Source organism: Semicossyphus pulcher, unplaced genomic scaffold, assembly GCF_022749685.1.
Source record: "Semicossyphus pulcher isolate SPU_LCO1_2020_fin unplaced genomic scaffold, fSemPul1.0.p SCAF_13, whole genome shotgun sequence".
NCBI classification, from domain to species: Eukaryota; Metazoa; Chordata; class Actinopteri; order Labriformes; family Labridae; genus Semicossyphus; species Semicossyphus pulcher.
In genome coordinates this window covers 17,038,939-17,058,099 of record NW_027211637.1, presented here as the reverse complement: position 1 = coordinate 17,058,099, position 19,161 = coordinate 17,038,939, and the positions used below count along the sequence as shown (strand labels likewise).

At 40.8% G+C, this 19,161-nt stretch overlaps 3 protein-coding genes across 11 annotated transcripts; 1 reads left to right on the top strand and 2 right to left on the bottom strand.

Moving 5' to 3' along the window:
- Nucleotides 1–1,308: 1,308 nt before the first annotated feature.
- copz1 (COPI coat complex subunit zeta 1) lies at nt 1,309–6,418 on the bottom strand. The gene is made up of 9 exons (XM_069659988.1): nt 6,363–6,418; nt 5,814–5,882; nt 4,741–4,822; nt 4,558–4,649; nt 3,088–3,143; nt 2,907–2,984; nt 2,725–2,776; nt 2,609–2,647; nt 1,309–1,949 (listed from the first exon to the last, which is right to left on the bottom strand). Exons 1-9 carry the CDS (start codon nt 6,378–6,380, stop codon nt 1,902–1,904), a joined length of 534 nt encoding a protein of 177 aa, XP_069516089.1. The 5' UTR covers nt 6,381–6,418; the 3' UTR covers nt 1,309–1,901.
- Nucleotides 6,419–10,611: 4,193 nt separating this feature from the next.
- nfe2 (nuclear factor, erythroid 2) lies at nt 10,612–15,848 on the top strand. 3 transcript variants are annotated; one of them, XM_069660902.1, is made up of 5 exons: nt 10,612–10,702; nt 11,233–11,300; nt 13,004–13,082; nt 13,176–13,313; nt 14,025–15,848. In XM_069660902.1, the coding sequence occupies exons 3-5, from the start codon at nt 13,035–13,037 to the stop codon at nt 15,306–15,308; spliced, it is 1,470 nt and encodes a 489-aa protein (XP_069517003.1). In that variant the 5' UTR covers nt 10,612–10,702; nt 11,233–11,300; nt 13,004–13,034; the 3' UTR covers nt 15,309–15,848. The 3 variants fall into 3 exon arrangements, with proteins under 3 accessions (XP_069517003.1, XP_069517004.1, XP_069517005.1); XM_069660903.1 differs by lacking the exon at nt 10,612–10,702 and adding an exon at nt 11,064–11,097; XM_069660904.1 differs by lacking the exons at nt 10,612–10,702; nt 11,233–11,300 and adding an exon at nt 12,855–12,918.
- Nucleotides 15,455–19,148, bottom strand: hnrnpa1b (heterogeneous nuclear ribonucleoprotein A1b). Of its 7 annotated transcripts, none has more exons than XR_011307943.1 (13): nt 19,071–19,148; nt 18,433–18,549; nt 18,204–18,350; nt 17,891–18,101; nt 17,727–17,810; nt 17,577–17,627; nt 17,431–17,484; nt 17,216–17,356; nt 16,999–17,136; nt 16,847–16,912; nt 15,954–16,679; nt 15,641–15,697; nt 15,455–15,562 (listed from the first exon to the last, which is right to left on the bottom strand). XR_011307943.1 is itself a non-coding variant. In XM_069660907.1 (11 exons), the coding sequence occupies exons 1-10, from the start codon at nt 19,086–19,088 to the stop codon at nt 16,857–16,859; spliced, it is 1,017 nt and encodes a 338-aa protein (XP_069517008.1). In that variant the 5' UTR covers nt 19,089–19,148; the 3' UTR covers nt 15,455–15,697; nt 16,847–16,856. The 7 variants fall into 7 exon arrangements, 2 of the variants coding, with proteins under 2 accessions (XP_069517008.1, XP_069517007.1); XR_011307944.1 differs by having other exon boundaries at nt 15,958–16,679; XR_011307941.1 differs by having other exon boundaries at nt 15,455–15,697.
- Between the last annotated feature and the right edge of the window lie 13 nt (nt 19,149–19,161).

The window sequence follows — 19,161 nt, the reverse complement described above, 5'->3', positions numbered from 1 at the left end:
TTTTACTGAGCTCCCTAGCCTCGGCCAGATAACACTTTTTACGTAGTCTGGTAGCGTTTTTCAGGTCCCATTGGACAAGCAGATAGTGTCCTCCAAATACACAGAGCGAAATAGCATTTTTTTCCTACCATAATGGCATTAGCTCCCCATAATAGCGTGATAGGACTGAGGTTGAAAATCGTTAAACTGGCCCTTTAATTCTGCTGCTTTCTATCCTGCACATTTGTGATTGACATAGGCAGCTCTAATCAAGATACATATTATGACTGAGTGGAATAACCCCAAACGATAACGGGTTATTTGACAGTTGGAAGAATAGCAAACTTCCCGTCAGGCAAACAGGCTGTGAAATGCTCTAATTTACCTTCTGCATTCTGACATTACCACTTATGTGTGATCCTTTCCACAAACCGCTGCAGGCCACAGACATCTCCACATCAAAAGCCTTCAATCTCTCTGCTTCTCACTTTGATGTCTTTTTCAAACGACTTACATCGACATAGATAAGAGATAAGAAACTGGAATAGTTGTCAAACTTGTTATATGTGCATATGGTGAAAAAGCTACAAATAGTAGCTCAAAGACTTTTGAGTCAGGCGTGTCACAGCATGACAAATGCAAGGTGGGAGAAGACATAATCTGCAACAAGACCTGCTACTTTATCTGGTTTAAAGTATGCACTGTTGTAGCACAACCAACACAACCAGCTAAAAATACCTTCAAATGTTCAGCATTAGCACATACAGAGAAACCTAACTAGAAGCCTGCAGATAGATCATTTCTTCTCCTGTAATATGCACCAGGTACAAACATGATCTACTGCCTGTTCTCATACCCATTCCTCTCTGGAGTGTAGCCTTCATTTGCATTAAAATGAGAGTATGAGGTTAGTGTGTGACGGTGGGTGTGCACACATTGAAGCACACAATTCATGCGGCACACAGTGGCTCTCTTCAGAGCAGAAATGAATCAAGTATGACTCCATAAAACTTATCTGCATGTCACAGTGACACAGTAGAGTGAAAGCTCCAGATCATAGCTGCTTGAGTGAGTCTCCTCCCCTCTCTACCTTCTGGTCTATTGAGTTTTTTTATGTACCTTAACCTTGCACTGCGCTGCACACGCCAGGAGATGGAGCCCTCGCTCTAGTGTCTTTGGCTCTTCCTGAGGTCTTGAAGAACAAAGAGCTCATGGTGTTGCAGCTCTAAAATAAGGAAACACACACTCTTAATTTGCAGATAAAAACACAATGGAGACAATTGCAATGCTGGGTCAAGTTGAGAGACATAAATCACAGCTTTTCACATGCCAGTGTCAACAAACATTTATTAAAAGGATCTGATGATGGAAGTTCCCCGGGCAAATCATATTCAAAACATACCTTTGCCATCAGAGAAAAGAGTACAGTACTAGTTGTACACTTTTAAATCACAATATGCATGTAAATTGATTGACAGAGACGACGGCTCAATACTTTGTACAGTAATCTGGAGGAAACGACAGGATATGGTCAAACAGGATTCAATTCTTGTTCAAAAAGAAACATGGAATGTTGCCACATGCTGTGATGAGGTTTACGAATGTTTTACAGACAGATACACTGGTTTAATAAACACCCAGGTTCTGTAATGAAAAAACAAACCAGGAGAACCCTGGTACTGGAATGTACACCAAATCGTATCCTCACATCGACTATGTCACATAATGCAGGCCAGCGAAAAGAATAAAGAAAATCTGAAAATGAAGTCGAGTAGTAGTCCCGGGAGTGTGACTGGATCAGCCAGTTGTTCTCCTCACAGCTCTGTTTGAAGGAGTGGACATCGTAGGAAAAGGAGTATGTGGATCAGTGCCATGAAGACTGGGCTGAGCAGCGGCTCACTGGTGGACCGGTGCGAAGGCGACTATCGTAGAAGCGACCACTTGATCTGTTCTTTGGCAGACTGAAGGACCTGTGAAAGAAAACTCGGGTTTGACCAAGCAGATCACTCCAACAACAAAACAGACACTGTGCTGGCCATAATGAAGGATAGTGTGATAGATCAAATAAAACTAAATGAAATCTGAGCTGCATTTTGTTGAGCTTAGAGCTAAAAATGATTTTAAAAAGTAACATATAATTGTTTAAAAACAGGACAAAGATGGGTGACTGAGTGATGAAATGAAGAGAAATGTGCAAGATCTAATTAATCATCTTAATTCATTGAATGAAAGCTGAATCATAACCATAAAGTATGGGGACTGGGGAAAGCCATTAATCACAGCCAGAGGAGGGATGGCGGTAGCCAGTCTCAGGCCTCTTAAATGACAACATTAATCAAGAGGAGCTCACACAGGGGCAGACTCGTGTAAGACCTAAAAGACAGGAACCACCGCTGGCTACCTACCACCTTACCACTGTGTAATTAGTAATCATGTACACTGTCATGCAGGGAAGACATGCGATATATGACAAACTAGAGGCGGATGACAAAGTGAGGGTAGAGGAGAACGATGCGATAACAATGTCCTTGTCCACGCAGCTTCTGAAGTACTGAGTTTTAACAGTTAATAAACTAATGGGGCTTTTAAAGTTTATAGCAGAGAGAGGAGCAAGGAATGTTTTTCTCACCTGTGTGACTGTCTGCTCTGTCAAAGGCACGTCATCCCCCTAAAGGAACAATCATGTCATGTTAACACAACCAACATCAAACTATGTTGAGTATTTCTGAGAGGAGAGGAGCTTACTCTGAGAGCCACACGGTGCACAACTTGTTGCGGGTCACTCTCTAGGATCACCCTGCAGGAGGCAGCAAAGAGACACACCAACAGTAAGTAGAGGGAAAAAATGCTGCAGTTGAACTTTCAACAATGATGTGTAAAAAAGTGATACAGCTTTGAAATCTTTTAGTTGCTCGTTTCTTGCTTACCCTCCATCTACAATTTCATCCACAGCCAGGAAGAGCCCCTCCATATTCTCCAACAAAGCCCTCCTCTCAACATTTTTTCTAAAGCACAACAAAAAAACATGTCACGCTTAACTTTTTAGACATCAGAATGAGAAGTTTTCTTGAAGTTCTGCAGAATGAATGAACAGCTGCCAAAACGTACCTCAACATCTGACTGAGCGAATCAAAAAGGCAATTTAGAACAGCCATCAGCATTAGCTGTTGAGAGAGAGAACATATTAGAATCTGTTCACGTCTGATGAGCCCACACAAAAAAATCAATCAAGAAATAACGTGTGAGTAATCACTTGTGTGGCACATCATTTCTACCTATGTTAAACCTTACACAATAACACTCTTCAATGGATGGATGGTTATTGTTACTTACTTACAAAGAAAGTACTTATTTTAGGTAAAATGTAAAACCATAACACAGACAGATTAGTTCGCATTGACAAACATTAGTATTTAGTTTCTATAGCAACACAGACTGTATGCCACAATAATGTTATGCCAAATTATCACAAACAAGACACGGTCAAAAGCTAGTATGTGGCTAACTGCCTCAGGTCAATGTGCGCTTTTGTGGGCAATGTGTTGCAAGCTGTCGTTATGAGGCTGATGACAACGTGTTTGAAAGCAGGTGCGTGCGGTGGATGTACGTTAGGACAGCGGAGGAGCATCCCCGCCTACTCCCTGAACAAAGTATCCAGAGCCATATAGACAGAGAGTCGCGTCAGTGCAGGTCCATTATGCTCCATGATCCGCCATTGTGTCGCGACTCTCTCTCTCTACGGCTCTGAAAGTACCGTCACTCAGACAGTCAGTCAGTCACATAGTCAGATACAGACCAATGTGTAGGGCTGACCCTGGCAATCAGCCAAAAATGTAAACCATGATGCAACATAGTTAAATAGTGATCAATTCAAAGATAAAATGTGTAAAGTTAGAGACTGCTCACGTGTTAAAGGTGCTTTGAATATCATATTTCACTGGGGAAACTATCAATGGTCAAAAGTTGCTGTTTGATCTCCTTATATTCAAATGAGTTATGTTTGTGTGATGTAAGTCACTCTGGAGTTTGTGGGTTATAATTTACGGAAGCCCTTAGCGGATATGCAGCCATACATTATATTTACTCCCTTTTCATGTGATAACTAGTTATTTCTGGTCGTTTGGTCGTTTTCTCGACTTATTTATCACGTCATCACGAAATAACGAAGCGGCACCACTGTCACGTCAGATTATAATAATTTGTATGTTGTAAAAGCACAAAATGAATTAACCTCATTAGTGAGGGCAATGGCAACATGGCATGTCATGGTCTGTTATATCACAATGGCCAGTCTGTCGTTTTGTTTTCTAGATCGCCAGAAAATTATCCAGTTCTCATGAGAAACTTAATTTTGTTATCTCGAGATAATGGGCCAAATTAATCCGTTATAATGGGAAGACCGGCTTTGTTTTCCTGAGATAACGAGAAAAGCAAGTCGAGATCTCGAGAAAACGATCAGAAATAAGTCATTATCACAGGAAAATGGAGTAATTAAAATGTATGAATGCCTGTCAGCTGAGGGATTCCGTAATAACTCTTACTTAATGGTTCATTATAAAATAATGAACTTAGACTTACCTCATTTTCATGGGAACTTCCGATCACATAAAAGAAGAGGTCTATGTTGCTCTTGTAGACAACAGTGAGGCCCTCGAGCAATGCTATCTCACCTAAAAACACACAGACAGCAACCATGCATGTTATTATACAATTACATAAGCAGGAAAAGTGACTTTGACTTAAATGGTAAACACGTCTTACTGTCTGTCCGGTGTGTTTTGTTGAATATGTTCTTCTCAAACGCCTTCTGCTCCTTTACTGTTGGGTATGTATCATCATAATACTGCAGAAAAATAAAAATTAAAGTGAAGATGTAAGCGTTTGTCAATGTGTAAAAATACATAACAACCTTTGACTTGTTTGAATTTTAAAGCAAGGGTAGGGCTGGCGATATTCAACATTATTATTAACAAATCCAATAAAGCTTTGCATTTGTCAGTCTTTCAGAACAGCTGCTCTGTGTCGGTGGTTCTCAGCTGGTGGGTCGGGACCCAAAGGTGGGCCACGGAGCTGTTTTCATTGGGTCTCGGTTGTGTGCTTGAAAAAAAGTTGTGGCAGAAATTCTATGCTGAGCTTTTATTTTGAAAGTCATGGGTTTCCTAGGACATGTGTGCAGTATTCACTCTCCATGTATCCACTCATTGGATAATCCCAGTTACAGTTGAATTATATTAACTGGTTTAGCCTCACTGCAACCTGCTGGTCATTTTGGTTAACTATTATACTTTAGTGTTTAGTAATGTTGATATACTGTATATAATATTTTTTCAGTCTCAGGTCCAAACCGCAACATTTGTTATAAAATAAATTTGAGTGGTCGAAACATTTCAGAAAATTGAGCCGGGGTTTGTCATTAAGGAGGTGATGGTGGGTCCTGAGGCTAAACCAGTTTAGAACCACTGTCTTAAGTTAATCTATTAACAACAGGACACAAAAGTATAGTTTTTTTAACAAGCAAATGGAGCATGCATTGAGGTATATTGTAAGCAGTAAATTTGATTGCACTTGTGTAAGTTGTATCAGCACTAGGACAGCGTATGTGAAACGACTCAAAATAACGTACACTGCCCATGTTCATGTAATCAAACTCTATGCCAACCAGTGCAACAATGTTGCTGTTTGATGTGGAGAAATTCATAGTTAATATCAGACTTTGAGTAAATAATAAAAAAGTATCAACACGCTTATCAATTAAGTTCAGTAATGCAATGGTTAAAAATACGTGTAGCCTAACTAAAGAGGGCAATTTAGATATGCATTTCCCTTAACCATACCTTGGCATAAAGCCTGTCTCCATCGTTGTCCAGGATCAGAACTGCTTTAACAGTGTACAGGGATGGTTCCTGTTAAGGTAGAAGAAGAACTTATTTTAATTAAGGCAAATGGTATATGACTGCAATGAACTAATCAGGGACTTAAAGTACCAAACAGATGTCTGAGTCAATAATGGAAAATGAACTCTTCACGTTATAAACCAACTCTGAATGGGCTGCGGGGGACGCGCTAACCAGGCATAAATGAAACAAACGTAATCAGATCAGTCAACAATATTATAGTTTTATACACAAGTTTTGGTTTGACAAATCAAAAGGAGGACATGACAGTTCCACATCACCAATAAACAAACACGAAGCTAACTCTTCAAGGGCTAGCTAGTTAGCCGCTACAGCTAACCTTTACGTTACACTGCTTCATGGAGTGTTAACTGGATAGATTTAACACCGAATTTCACTACGTTTCAAGAAACAAATCACGGCACAAGTGTATAATTGAAAGCTTAAATGTCAAGCATATGGTGTTGTTTATATATGGGCAAACATTACCAGTATGGGAGAATCCATCTTCTTTCTTGTTAGCAAGCCTGCTAGTAAGCTATCAGTATGCTACGCAATACGTAGAGTAAATGAGGCTCTTTTCTATTGGCTGACGACGTGACTACGTGTTACGTACGGGGTAAAGAGCAGTTCACGACAGGGCGCGGAGCCAGGAAGGATATACGCCTAATTTACACGGAAAGTCAAGTGATATGACCAATTATAAAGTCCATGCAGATTCACCAGCATCTGTAACGCATGTTTCCGTTCAGTGGTGAAAGTTGCAACGTGATAATGTCCCACAGGTAGAGTGAAACAATATATGTCCTCCAAGAATGTATAACTGTTTGACCCCATCCTTATCTTATTAAGAGTTAGCCTATCTGTTCTTTAATAACCAGATGTAATTCCCTCGTGATGGTGTCCAGAGGGACTCTTCTACTTATTCTTAACTACTGAAGGCCTAACGTTGAAATTAATGCAATAATTTAAATGTTTACCAAAACTACTGTATTTAAATAATAATTTCTAAATAAATCTATAAATATGAGAATGTATTATTAAGGATGATCATACATTTGGTGGTTTAGTTTTTTGTTGTGTTTTTGTTTTGTTTATTGTTTTTGTTTGTTTTTTATTAGACTGCATGGTAACAAAAATCTCTCATTTACAAGCCATTTTAGCTTTCTCGTACTCATCAACATCTTTTTTCAGGATCCTCCTACATTTAACCAAACCCAATTATCTTAGTTCCCACTTCTGGGAAGCACTTGGAAACCCATGCTGATGGGGATTTCCCTCTATCTTACTCCATACATGACCTCACTGTTTGGCCTTACTGTAAGATATTTTTGGGCGTGAGTCTCAAGTAATACTGGAATATGAAGAGTTTTAAAAGAAAATGGTGTTCAGCTATTATTTACATGTATGGTGAAAAGATTGAGACTATTTTGACATGAATTTATAACAATAATGTGGGCGGCCATGAAATGTTGCAATACGGCACTATGTTTACACAATTCAGCCACTAAGATTTCCAAATGACCCGAACCAGAGAGGAAACAGTATGCTGTCTTGAACTTGCTCATACTTAAAGGTTAACATATTTTCAGAAGTGAATGTAATGCCACCTCATTTTAAATGTGAAACACATTCATATCTTTGTATGGAGCTAAAAACCATCACAGAGATGATGCTGGTGAGTGGCAGAGTTGGTGATGAATGAAAGTTGGACATTTAGGATAAATTAACAGGATATACTGAGAAAAATACTGATTTAGAAATTGAAGTACAAGAATGATTTCTATTTAAATAAGTTGCGCCTACAATTCATAGTTAAATAAACCCTGAATTCAGCATAAATTAACCTCCTGACAGGACTGTCGAAGCCGAATGGGAGCAAACTGGTCATGATGCATGTTTTACCACATTTACCCAATGTTATTAGTCCTGTCTGTTACTCACAAAGATTTAAAGTAGAAATTTATACATAGCAATAGAAAAAGAGAATGAAGTAATGTGGTAGCATGGTATGCTCCCCTCCTCTCAGCATACGCCAGCAACCACAGCAGTTAGCAGTTCCCTTCCTAAGAACCAAGTGTTTCTTTTATCAGCATTACGCAGAGCTTCCGCCAACCAACATCCTCCTTTCCCTACCTTCCTTCTCTGCGTCTGTACCAACCAGCCTTCACATTCATTGTAATGAAAACATGCATTCAATTAACCATGTGCACAAACACACATGCACTTAAGCACATACACAGCCCCTTATGTCAAAGAAACAACTTATTTACCGAATGTTAATGTTTATTTTAATGTTGTTTTAAGTTAAATAATATGTGTGTGTGTATAGATACCAAAATAAAGGGACAAATAAAAACCATTGTTCTGGAATACAATTATGTTGTTGCGAAACATTCTCTTAATCTAACCATCTTGAGATAAGCACAGACCTTATTGAGAAATTCAGAAGAATGATGCTGCATGTTCAGGTTCCTCATTTGCCCCGTTTCAGGTATGATAATGTGTGACCATCGTGACCGACACTTTAAGGAACTACAATGTAAAGGCTATCACAGAAACAATGTTTCATCTACATGTACAGTTGCTCTTAGGACAACTGTGTCCAATTAAGATCACTTTGCATTGTTCTAACTTAAAAAGATGATAAATACGAAAGTTTGAATATGTGTCTTTAATATTGTTTATATTGGTCCATATATGAAATTGGATATTAGACACAAATAGTACACCTACATGCTAACAGTTCATCGGATCAACACACTCCTGTCAGTCAAGGTTCAGTCAACATGTCACCACAAAGAACTACCATTTTTATGTCCTGTGTTTTGAACTGAAGTCAAGGGAATGTTTTTCATTGTAGATCAAATTTACAACTACTTAATCTATCAATATTAGAAAAAAATAATACTCCAATCCGCACTCTCTCTCTTTTTTCCTTTCCCAGAAGCTGACTCCAAAAATATTCCCTTTTTTGATACCACAACCCATCCATTTTGTTTAGTAGTGAGCTGGTTTTTCCACTCATGTCTGATACAGCTCTCTGGATGTTACAACAAAACCAAAGATGCCACATTCCTCCATCTTTAATGAACAAATGAAATGTCATGGAAACACCAGGACACAAAGGACAAACATGTTTAACCATTTCATCCACATTAGACTTAACAGACCTGGGCATATGCTTCTCTGGTCATTAAGAGAATTTTAGCTGAAGTGAGTCAACCGTGGGCCGTTCCCAGCCGACATGTCCGCTCTATTTTTGAGGTAGAGTTCGCAGCACTGAGGTACACAATGAGAAATGGCCGACAGACCTCAGAGGTTCAGGGAAGCTGGAAAGCAGAGATGTCAAAGACTAATTGAAGCAAACAAACACAAACAGGGAATGTGGGCGTCGACCTGGGAACTGTGTCCAGATTGCAAACCGCTGTGGTCGCAGTAATAACAGGGTGCTCTTTGGCATGCTGTGGCAGTGGTTGAGTCAGGGGCTGGGTGCTAGGAACTGAGGTTGGGAAGTCCCTTCTTTGATTCCGGGTAGACATTCACCTTTCTTGACTCTGTCAGCCACCTACTTTTTCCATCTTAGAACAATGACAGAGAAAACATTGAGATTTATGTCTCAGTGGTAGTGATATTGTAATGGGCCAGACAAGCCCGTCCATGTTCTCATGGTTTATGAATATACAGCGCCTTACTGAAAGTCCATTTTTGTCCTTTACTTGCCCTGAAATGTAGATTTATTTCACAATAAAAGCACAAGCTTTAGTCAGAACTCGGGACAAATAGTTACAGTCGATGCTCCAATCTCATTTATTATCACAACTTTTGGGTTCTGTCATGATTAAAAATCCATGTCTTTGTTTCATTCAATACTGTCTACATCGACCTTCAAATTAACTTTGTCTAAGTGTGTTAAGTGTCAGGAAAGAAGGGGAACTTTATCATCAGTTATTTTGTGTTTATAACTGATTAAATATGTGTTTTCTTTGTGTGTAGCAATTTGAACATACAAGCGTGCAGATAACTGAAGAGTTGTCTCCAACTAGGTAAATTCACCCACTGCAATTCAAGGGCTAAAATGATTGTGACATCTGATTTCAGCTCTGAAAATAGTTTGTATATCCTTGCTTGTTTGAATACACAACTTTGCATTTGCAGCACACCGAAGCTGTTTCTTGTGCAGATGTCTGCGGACCTATTTTTCCTTCTGCAGAATGGACCCAGCTCCCTTTATTTCATTCTATGACAGTTTATATCCACTTATTTAGTAAGTCTTTGCAGGGATATGTCCATCAAGTGTTATCTGTTATCATGCACAAATACCTTTACAAATGAAATCTACATTGTTGTATACAGTAGGTTTTGTATAACAGAGCATGAGAGCATAAGACTTATTTTAAATCATCATTGACAAAGTAGATTGTTCTATCATGGTGCATAACGATAGATACATATTGTTCTATTAAACTATAAATATCCACCATCACTACTATCTGTAATTGTGTGAAACATGTTGCACAATAGTGCACTTCAACACAACACACAGTCTTTGTGAATCCGCTCCTCGCATTGCTTCAGATCAGGGCAATGAGGGGATTTTTTTGCGAGGGATTTTAATGGTCACTTGCTATGTTAGACACGCTCCCCTCTATTCTCCCCCTGCTCCTCTCTCTCCCTTGGCGGTTGCTCTGCCAGATAGAGGAACAATGTAGTCTTTCTTACCTGTCGGAGGGTGTACATTCCATCTCTACTAAACTAAGTCTCTATCCTGCCTCCAACCCACCCCTGCTCTAACAGGGCCCTCACTGCGATGCCGGCTCTGACTCCAGGTGCTCCACATCACACTCCTCATACCTTTCGTTTGGGACCATTTAAAGGACAGAGGACAGAGACAACCATCCGGCTAGTTTTCACACACTTTCAGTTGTTTAACCTGGCTGTTTTATATGTATTGTCATTTCATAATTTGAACCTAAATTGCTTACAGGCTTTTTTGTGTGTGTTCTAAACTGTGTAAACATGTACCTACTTCAGTTTGGACTCACAGTATGATTCTCTGCCAGACTGTTGGTTTGTGGTTTGTCGTGTGGGCAAAAGGGAAATTCGGAGGTTGGGGTGCAAGTGTGCTATTAAGGATACAGTGAGTGCAAAAATTTGTGGTGTGGGTGCTTTACAGGAAGATTGCGTTTGTCTGCACTGAGCCATCCCATTTATGCCGGTGGCTGTAAGTGTAGCTGAACAGAGAGAGACAGACAGTTGAATGAGAGATAGAGCAGGAGGCCTCGTGTCTTTAACTTCTTGTGATCTGCTAAAGAACAGAAGCTAATTTTACCACTTTTTGCATTCCTCCTACCTCCAGGACTGTGCTTTACACCTGAAGCCCCTTTTTTTGATTCATCACCTGTTGAAGCGGAGAATGTTGCACAGGTATGTTCATTCATATCTTTCCTTTTTCTATTGCAGAGCTGTGCTGAGACGTTAGAGCGTTCCCACTTATATTCATGTGTTTATTTCAGTGGATTTAAGCAGCACCGTAAGATAATATGTTCTACACCACCGTGTAAAAAGTATGGAAATGATAATGCAGCTGAAACTTTCTTTCATTCACGTTTAGAAGAATACGTTTAAAGTAATAACACAGATCTCCTTAAATGTTAAAAAAGAGATCAACACAACTTTAATTGCAAGTTTTATCTTGACGACTTAATTTGATTCAATGTTTTGTCAGCTTCTTTATAGAGTTTTGAGTGATTCAAAAGAATCATAATTCCTTTGAATATTACTGAATAATTCACCCAAAGCACATGATTAGCTTTACACACAGAAATCATAACATTTATTGCACATTTTATTGCCCACAATTTCACGTTTTCACAGTAAGTTTGATGAAATTAGACGGGCAATTAAAATCTTAAAACATAAAAGAGGAAAAACATTTGGTTAAAGCTCCTGTTTATACATATTTTACTGCTACCAAGTAGAAGTAATTATTTGAAGAAAGCATCTTTTATGAAAATAAAAGCATTTTGTGTGTTTTCAAAGCCGAGGCATTTAAATTATACAGACCATTAAAGTCTCTTCAGAGGCTAAACACACTGAACTGAGACTGTAATCTGTGACACCTCAGTGTGTAACAGCCTGCTGTTTGATTCTGCACTGAAACTATCTTCACTTTGATATCTCTTATTCTAAATATCGTCAAATGTGCCCGCTCCCTGACACTTAATGTAAGAATAACCACAAAGATGTTACCGTATTAATGTCTATAGAGTAGCTTTAGGCTGCTGCTTAATGACATCACTTTTTGTATGTATTGATGAAGAGTTCTGCTTGTTTAAAAATATTTATTTAAATTACCACAGTATTAGGATTTACATTTGCATACAGTTAAAGTGGCTCATCCAGGTTACAAAAAGATAATGAAATCATAGCCGGCATGAAACGTTTAAATGACCCAAAGCAAGGTTGATTTATATGTTTATTTAACATGGCAACGCATATAAATCCATAAACATAAGCAATGCAAACAGATGTACTGACTTTAAGGCATCTGTTAGGCTATTTTCAGCCTTATCCCCTTAAGCCTTTTACATTTAGGGTGAAAAAACATCTAAATGATGAAATACAAGATGAAAACAGCACAATAGCTAAAAAAGATTGATTTTATGTGCATGCATCTATATGTGTGTGTATTGCCCAGGACTATGATTGCTCTGACATGTGGATATAATTGTGTGTTTGGGTTTAAATGTGGAAATTGTTTCTGTCTGTATTTTAGTACAGTACATACAGTAAATATTCCAGTGTCCCTCAGCCTCCAGTCCGTCTGGTAGCTGCAGCGTGCTGTTTTCCCGCAGATTGTCTTATCAGGGGTCGGCATAGCTGCAACCCGGGACTGCTGCTGGGAGGAGTCAGCTAAACTGAATCCTTCATGTGTTCCAAAAGAACCTACAAAACACCCAAACAGTCATTTATTTAGCACTCAGAGGTCAGATGTGCCGCATGTATTAGAAATGTGCGTTTGAAGGCCTAGTGTGACCTGAAGGTTCGCAGTTACTTTATCTGATCAGATGTATTTTTTACTTCCTCTTTCTGGTGTGTAAAGTAAAGGCTGCTCTCTGTCCCACCAGGTTGATCTTCTGCTGCGAGAGTCTGTCCTGAATGTGTTCAACGGCCAACTATGTTCTCCCGCTGAGGAGAACCTTTGAGGTAGGTCTGTCACTAAAACCCAAAGATATAATCGAGCCTAAAACACACACATAAATGAGTTTAAACAGCAATTATTTTCTTACCTACAACAAGGTATTAGCCACTCCTGGCAGGCTGTGCGGGGGAGTGTCCATGTCAACTAATTTCCCCGGAGCCAGGTCTCATGGAGCTGCTCAGGATACAGAGATGGATGTGGCGTGGCAGGAGCTGATGGCCATCACAGAGCTGCAGGTAACGCTGACACACTGAGAGCTGTGGTGTATGCTGTGTGCCATATCCCTGATGTACTGTATGTTATCAAAGTACTTTGTGCTGCATTTTGGGATGTGCAGATTGTATTTTTGTCAAAAAAACAAAAAAAGCATATTAAGACGCATTCTATGGCTTTTTTTAAAAGGTCATTTGAGACCCAAACTCGTCAAGACCAGTCCAAAGATGTGTTTTATTTTAAAATTTTAATCAGTGACAAAAGTCTTCCATGTTGAAAATATGCACATGAAAGAAACTTAAAATTTGGTTCAAATTAATTTAGAATAAGTACAGATTTTGTTATTTCACTGGAATAAATACAAGTTTTTACATATTTTCATTTGATGCTGAGTGTCTAAAAGCTAACACACACTCAGCTGAGAAAGGCAACAATGGCCCGTTTGAGTGATAGCAGGATGAAGAGATTGTGAGAGGGGGCAAGTGCTGTATGTTGCTAGCGGCCCCCTGCACCGCACAATAGCCATCTGTTTCAGGTGAAACCTGATCACATCTATGAGAGCCCTTCATAGGCTATGGGTGGCATGCTGAAGTGGGGGCAAACTGTGTACCATAGTGAACAGGATGAATGTAGAAAAGACACTGTTCCAAGTCTTGTAAATAATAATTTTATTGTAAAATGTTTACTTTTGTGCCTGTCAATCATACCTGGAAATGTCCCTTTTGTTTTTGTAGTTTGACGTCCCCGGTGAGGCCTCCTATGAAACACCACAGTACCAAAGCATGGAGCAGGGAAACCCTATGGGAGGATACGGCATGGCTCAGTCCCATTCTCAGCCTCCTCCTCCTGCTGCTGCTGCTTGTGACCTCAGCACTGCCAACACCTTTGATGGATGTTACTCTGAAGGAGCACCTGTCTGTCATCAAGGCAGCAACGGAGAGGCAATGTACGGACAGTCTCAACCTCAGCTCAATCAGCGAATGCTCCCCGTCTCCTCTCACACACAGCCTTCACTCATGGCTCCCAGGGACCAGATGCACATGTCGGGTACCAGTCAGGGGCACAGGAGGGCCAACGCTTGCCTCTCTCAGGGTCGGCACATGCTGTGGCCCACACACGGACAGAGTTCACACGCCCGCTCTGCTGATGATCTGGAATCGGACTCTGGTCTGTCTTTGGGTTCTAGTCCACCTTTGGCCTCCCCAGATAATCCTGTTAGTAATGCACCAGGTTACCAGAGTGTAGACATAAGCATGACTTATAGTGATGGAGAACAAGACAGCATGACTGATCACAACAGAGGAGCACATGTGCATTACTCCATGGACTACCAGAATCAGTCTCACTATTTACACTCAGGTGCACACCCATCTTTTTTCTCACCCCAAACTGCTTATCCTCATGCACAGCCTAACGCTCTGACTCCTTGGTCAGTGAAACAGCCAGGTCAGACCGCTGCTGCTGGCGACCTGTACACTGACTCTGGAGTCACCAGCAGAGGGAGCTCACAGCAAAACATGTACACCAAACCAACAGGAAGCATCTCCTCTCCGACTGCCCTGAGCAGAGATGAGCGGCGGGCCATGGCTTTAAAGATCCCCTTCCCCATGGACAAGATCATCAATCTACCTGTGGATGACTTCAATGAGCTCCTGACACAGTACACTCTGACAGATACTCAACTAGCACTGGTCAGGGACATTAGACGGAGAGGGAAGAACAAGGTGGCAGCTCAGAATTGCAGGAAAAGGAAGCTTGAGAGCATAATTCACCTTGAAAGAGAACTGAACCAGCTGCAGGCCCAGAGAGAGCATCTGGCACAGGAGAGGCTGGAGTTCAAGCGCAGCTTGGCCTTTATTAAATGTCGCCTTACAGACCTCTATTCAGATGTGTTTTCTCACTTACGAGATGAAGATGGACAACCGTACTCAGTGGATGACTACTCCCTACAACAGACACCTGACGGCAAAATTTATTTGGTACCCCACTCAACAATGCACAAAAGAGACCAATGCTAAAGAAGAGTTTTATTTTACCTGAGGCATAATGCCCGACTGTGCCAACTGAAAGTGTATTACTGGCTGGAAATGTTAATGTACTTATGAATGTCTAATATAAAAACATCAATTGACATTTTATACTTTCACAAGAGACAGAAACCGTGTTTTATAAAAAATATACTTTATTAAAAAAAGTACAAAAAAACTGCACAGCAGCCATCTGTTATGTTTTAAAAAGTAGTCTTCAGCAGCAGCATGATTGTTTGGCAAACCTGGGGAGGGACAGGGAACGGAAGTTAATTTAAAAAAATATATGCAATATGTTTCATGAAAGGCTTTGAAGATTGTACCTGATTAAGCCATTATCACTGAAATGAGGTCAGGTTTCTGGGGCAAGAGTGGAGTTCCTAGAAGGAAGAGAAACAAATAAGTAAAAAAGGCAACATTTGAAAAAGTTCTTGATTTTCTTTTTTACAGCATGCAATAACTTAGGACCTCTGTGCACAAAAAAGAGGCCAATTTTACCAGTCAACATTGGGTCAAGTCTTAATAAAACTGGTTTGCACAAAAATGTTATGTCATTACTTGGCTACAAAACTCACTACCAGCTACATGACAAATTAAGCAAGACATACTATCAGTAGTGGAGAAGTCTGGTCTTACCTACACAGCATATAAGCCCTTTGGTAGTTGCTGCCTGCTAGTCTCAGGCTTCTGTTCTCACTCTCCCCTGCTTCAATGATCCTGGCGATGGTTTTGCTACTTCTCTCCCTCAGCTGGCTTCCATGGCTAGCCTCAAAGACTTTGCATGTAAGCTAGCATCCTCCAGATGATCTTTGCAGAACTCAGGGTAGAGTCTGTACCAAGTGACGAGCTCTTTATGATGAATGTATTTGTACACCTCTTGTTCCTCAATCAGTATCGCACATGCATGACTTGCGCTGTGCACCCATCATCTCAGAGAAATGAACTCATCCAACCTCCTCACATGATATGTCAAGTGTGGCTTTCACCCCCACTTTTTTGCAGCGTCTGACAGTGAACCCTCCCTTTCCCAACCACTGAAGAGGCTAACAGACTTGTTTTTAAAAAAGACTGAATGATGTTTTATTTCAGCTTGATAGGTTGCAGATACAAATAAAAACCAGACTCAAAGAAAAAAAAATCTACATAAAACCTTATTGGAATGCTTGCTTTCCAGAAACACATTTGATGAAAAAACATAAAACGTTTAAATGAAGACCCTCCATGATTAATCTATTGTACATCTCTTCTTGCAGCAGCAGTAACCTGCCACAACTGTTTGGCTGAGCAGATTTAGGAGGAAAACCTGCAGCTGCCCTGTCATTTCGCTTGCTCTCCTCGCTCTCCTCTCCTAAGTACATAGTCCTGTTGAACAATACGGAACAACATTGTTAACTGTGCACTGACTTAGTATGACCTGACATCCAGAGTGTTTTATATAATAGTCATCTACACTTAACGAGTCCCTGCAACTACAAACTCTGGTATTACGATACAAAAATCAATCGTTCAGGCATGCTACAAGTACTTACCGTTCACATTCTAAAAGCGTCCTGGGCGGCCATATCCACCATTGTTTGAGTTGCTTCCGTAGCCACCTTCAAACAGAATCACGGACACGTCAGTTTACAGAAGCTACGTTCGAGAAGAGTCTACATTTGTGCATCTCCTGTTTTCATCTTACCAAAGTTCCTGCCACCACCGCCGCCGCCACCACCAAAGTTGTTCTTCATTGGGCCAAAGTTGGAGGCCTGGGGGTCGTAGTGGCCCATGTTATTGTAGCTGTTTCCTCCGCCACCGCCGCCGCCTCCACCACAGTTACCTGCAAGTAGATGAAAACTTAGTATGGCAATTCTTGTACCAACAATTCTTACAGTTGAGGGTGGGGGCATAATACTTACCATAGCCATTGCTGTCATACCCATTTCCTCCATAGCCGCCACCGCCACCACCACCTCCACCACCCTGGTTGTATCCTTGGTTATAGCCACGGTTGCCGCCATTATTATATCCACCAGGACCCCCTGGACCACCTCCATAGCCTAAAATATAAATATTCTTAGTAACTGGCAAAAAGAAAATCAGTTTAAAATAAAGACCAAGTAAGCATCCTTACCACCATCGCCTCCATTACAATTGTAAGGGCCATCTCCGTACCGTCCCCGGCCACCTGAAAGAAGCAAACATGCCAGGTCATGTTTCAAACAGCTACAAATATAATTCTAAAGTATTATGTAATCCCCTTTATTAAAGAACCCTTACCCTGATTGAAGCCCCGGTCATATTCATAGGGTCTTCCACCGCTGCTGCGACCTAAAAGACATTAACCATTAACTCTGGAAAGCCATCTGTGCCAATATGAACCTTTCGTTCCATATTGACTTGTTTTGATAAAGAGTGTACCTCTCATACCCATTCCTGAAGTCTGCATCTCTTGCCTGGTGAGGGCCTTCCTCACTTCGCAGTTGTGAGAGTTGATTGTGTGGTATTTCTGGACTGTGGGAGGGGAAGATATTAACCAATTGTTCTAAGCAATCAAGATACATGTTTTAGTCTGGAAGAGAACAGTCACTTACTGACAATCCTGTCGACTGAATCATGATCATCAAAGGTCACAAAAGCAAAGCCCCTCTTCTTGCCGGTGTTACGATCGGTCATAATATCAATGACCTCGATTTTGCCAAACTGTGTGAAGTAGTCTCGCAGGTGTGACTCCTCTGTATCTTCCTTGATGCCTCCAACAAAAATCTTTTTCACTGTTACATGGGCCCCTGGCCGGTTTGAGTCCTGTGAACAAACATTTGCTGCTGTAATATAGCTGCTTTCCCTTTAAGTTCTAGTAAATATTTAAGGCAGATTTTGAGCTGAAGTATTTTAAACTGTACATACCTCCCTGGAAACTGCTCGTTTAGGTTCAACAACTCTCCCATCAACCTTGTGGGGGCGGGCAGACATGGCAGCATCAACCTCCTGTACTGATGAGTATGTAACAAAACCGAAACCTCTGGATCTCTTTGTGTTGGGGTCCCTCATGACCTGCAAGAAAATAACTCATTATTCCCAACGTTCCACAGCACAGCTTTCCATTTAACAAAAACCGTGCAAACGTTCCACTTACCACGCAATCTGTAAGGCTGCCCCATTGCTCAAAATGAGCCCGCAGGCTTTCGTCTGTAGTTTCGAAGCTCAGACCGCCAATGAACAGCTTGCGGAGCTGCTCGGGCTCACGTGGGACCTACACAATGAACAAAGCAAGGAATAGCATCAGAGCATATTCACACAGTAGGCCTGGGTGCCGTTTATAACGATGTTATCGAATCGATCCGACAGCAACACAGTTCTTTGTGTTCGTTAATCCAGACCCTCATAGCGAATCAAAAATCGGGACAGGTAGGAGGTGGCAGACATCGCCGCCATTAACGTTGGAGGATCATCCGTGTGGTGTTGCATAGTTTAAGTTTCCACTCAATGCTCGCGCCATTAGTCAGATATTGTAGCATTTTGTGGGTTCTGTATATTTATCAACCATTTTATTTGTTTAAGTCATAAATAGCTCGCCGCATGAACAAAGGGCCACGAGGCCCAGATGCTATAAAATGGCGGCTGCACAATACTTGATACTAGCTGCGGCTGCTGCGATGAAAAAGCAAACCACGTTCGGTTTTTACAAATCGAAACTGCTTCAGGCAACTAGCGACTACAGGCACAAAATATGTAGATAAAGAAAATAATAATATATCTGCATGTTGTACTCACATCTTTTGACATCGACATGACTCCTTGTAAAATGATCGGAGAGGTGATCTGCGTCAGACGAGCCCAGCCCGATACTGAACTGTAGAATAAA

Coding starts and splice junctions, on each gene's coding strand:
- copz1 (XM_069659988.1), bottom strand. Junction 2,985..3,087: donor TCGCTCAGTCAGATGTTGAG/GTACGTTTTGGC, acceptor GTTGTGCTTTAG/AAAAAATGTTGAGAGGAGGG. Junction 2,648..2,724: donor TGCACCGTGTGGCTCTCAGA/GTAAGCTCCTCT, acceptor TTGTTCCTTTAG/GGGGATGACGTGCCTTTGAC.
- nfe2 (XM_069660902.1), top strand. CDS start 13,035: ATGTGTTCAACGGCCAACTATGTTCTCCCGCTGAGGAGAACCTTTGAG. Junction 13,083..13,175: donor CGCTGAGGAGAACCTTTGAG/GTAGGTCTGTCA, acceptor ACCTACAACAAG/GTATTAGCCACTCCTGGCAG. Junction 13,314..14,024: donor TGGCCATCACAGAGCTGCAG/GTAACGCTGACA, acceptor TTGTTTTTGTAG/TTTGACGTCCCCGGTGAGGC.
- hnrnpa1b (XM_069660907.1), bottom strand. Junction 18,351..18,432: donor GCAGCCTTACAGATTGCGTG/GTAAGTGGAACG, acceptor ATTTTCTTGCAG/GTCATGAGGGACCCCAACAC. Junction 17,137..17,215: donor GTATGACAGCAATGGCTATG/GTAAGTATTATG, acceptor ATCTACTTGCAG/GTAACTGTGGTGGAGGCGGC.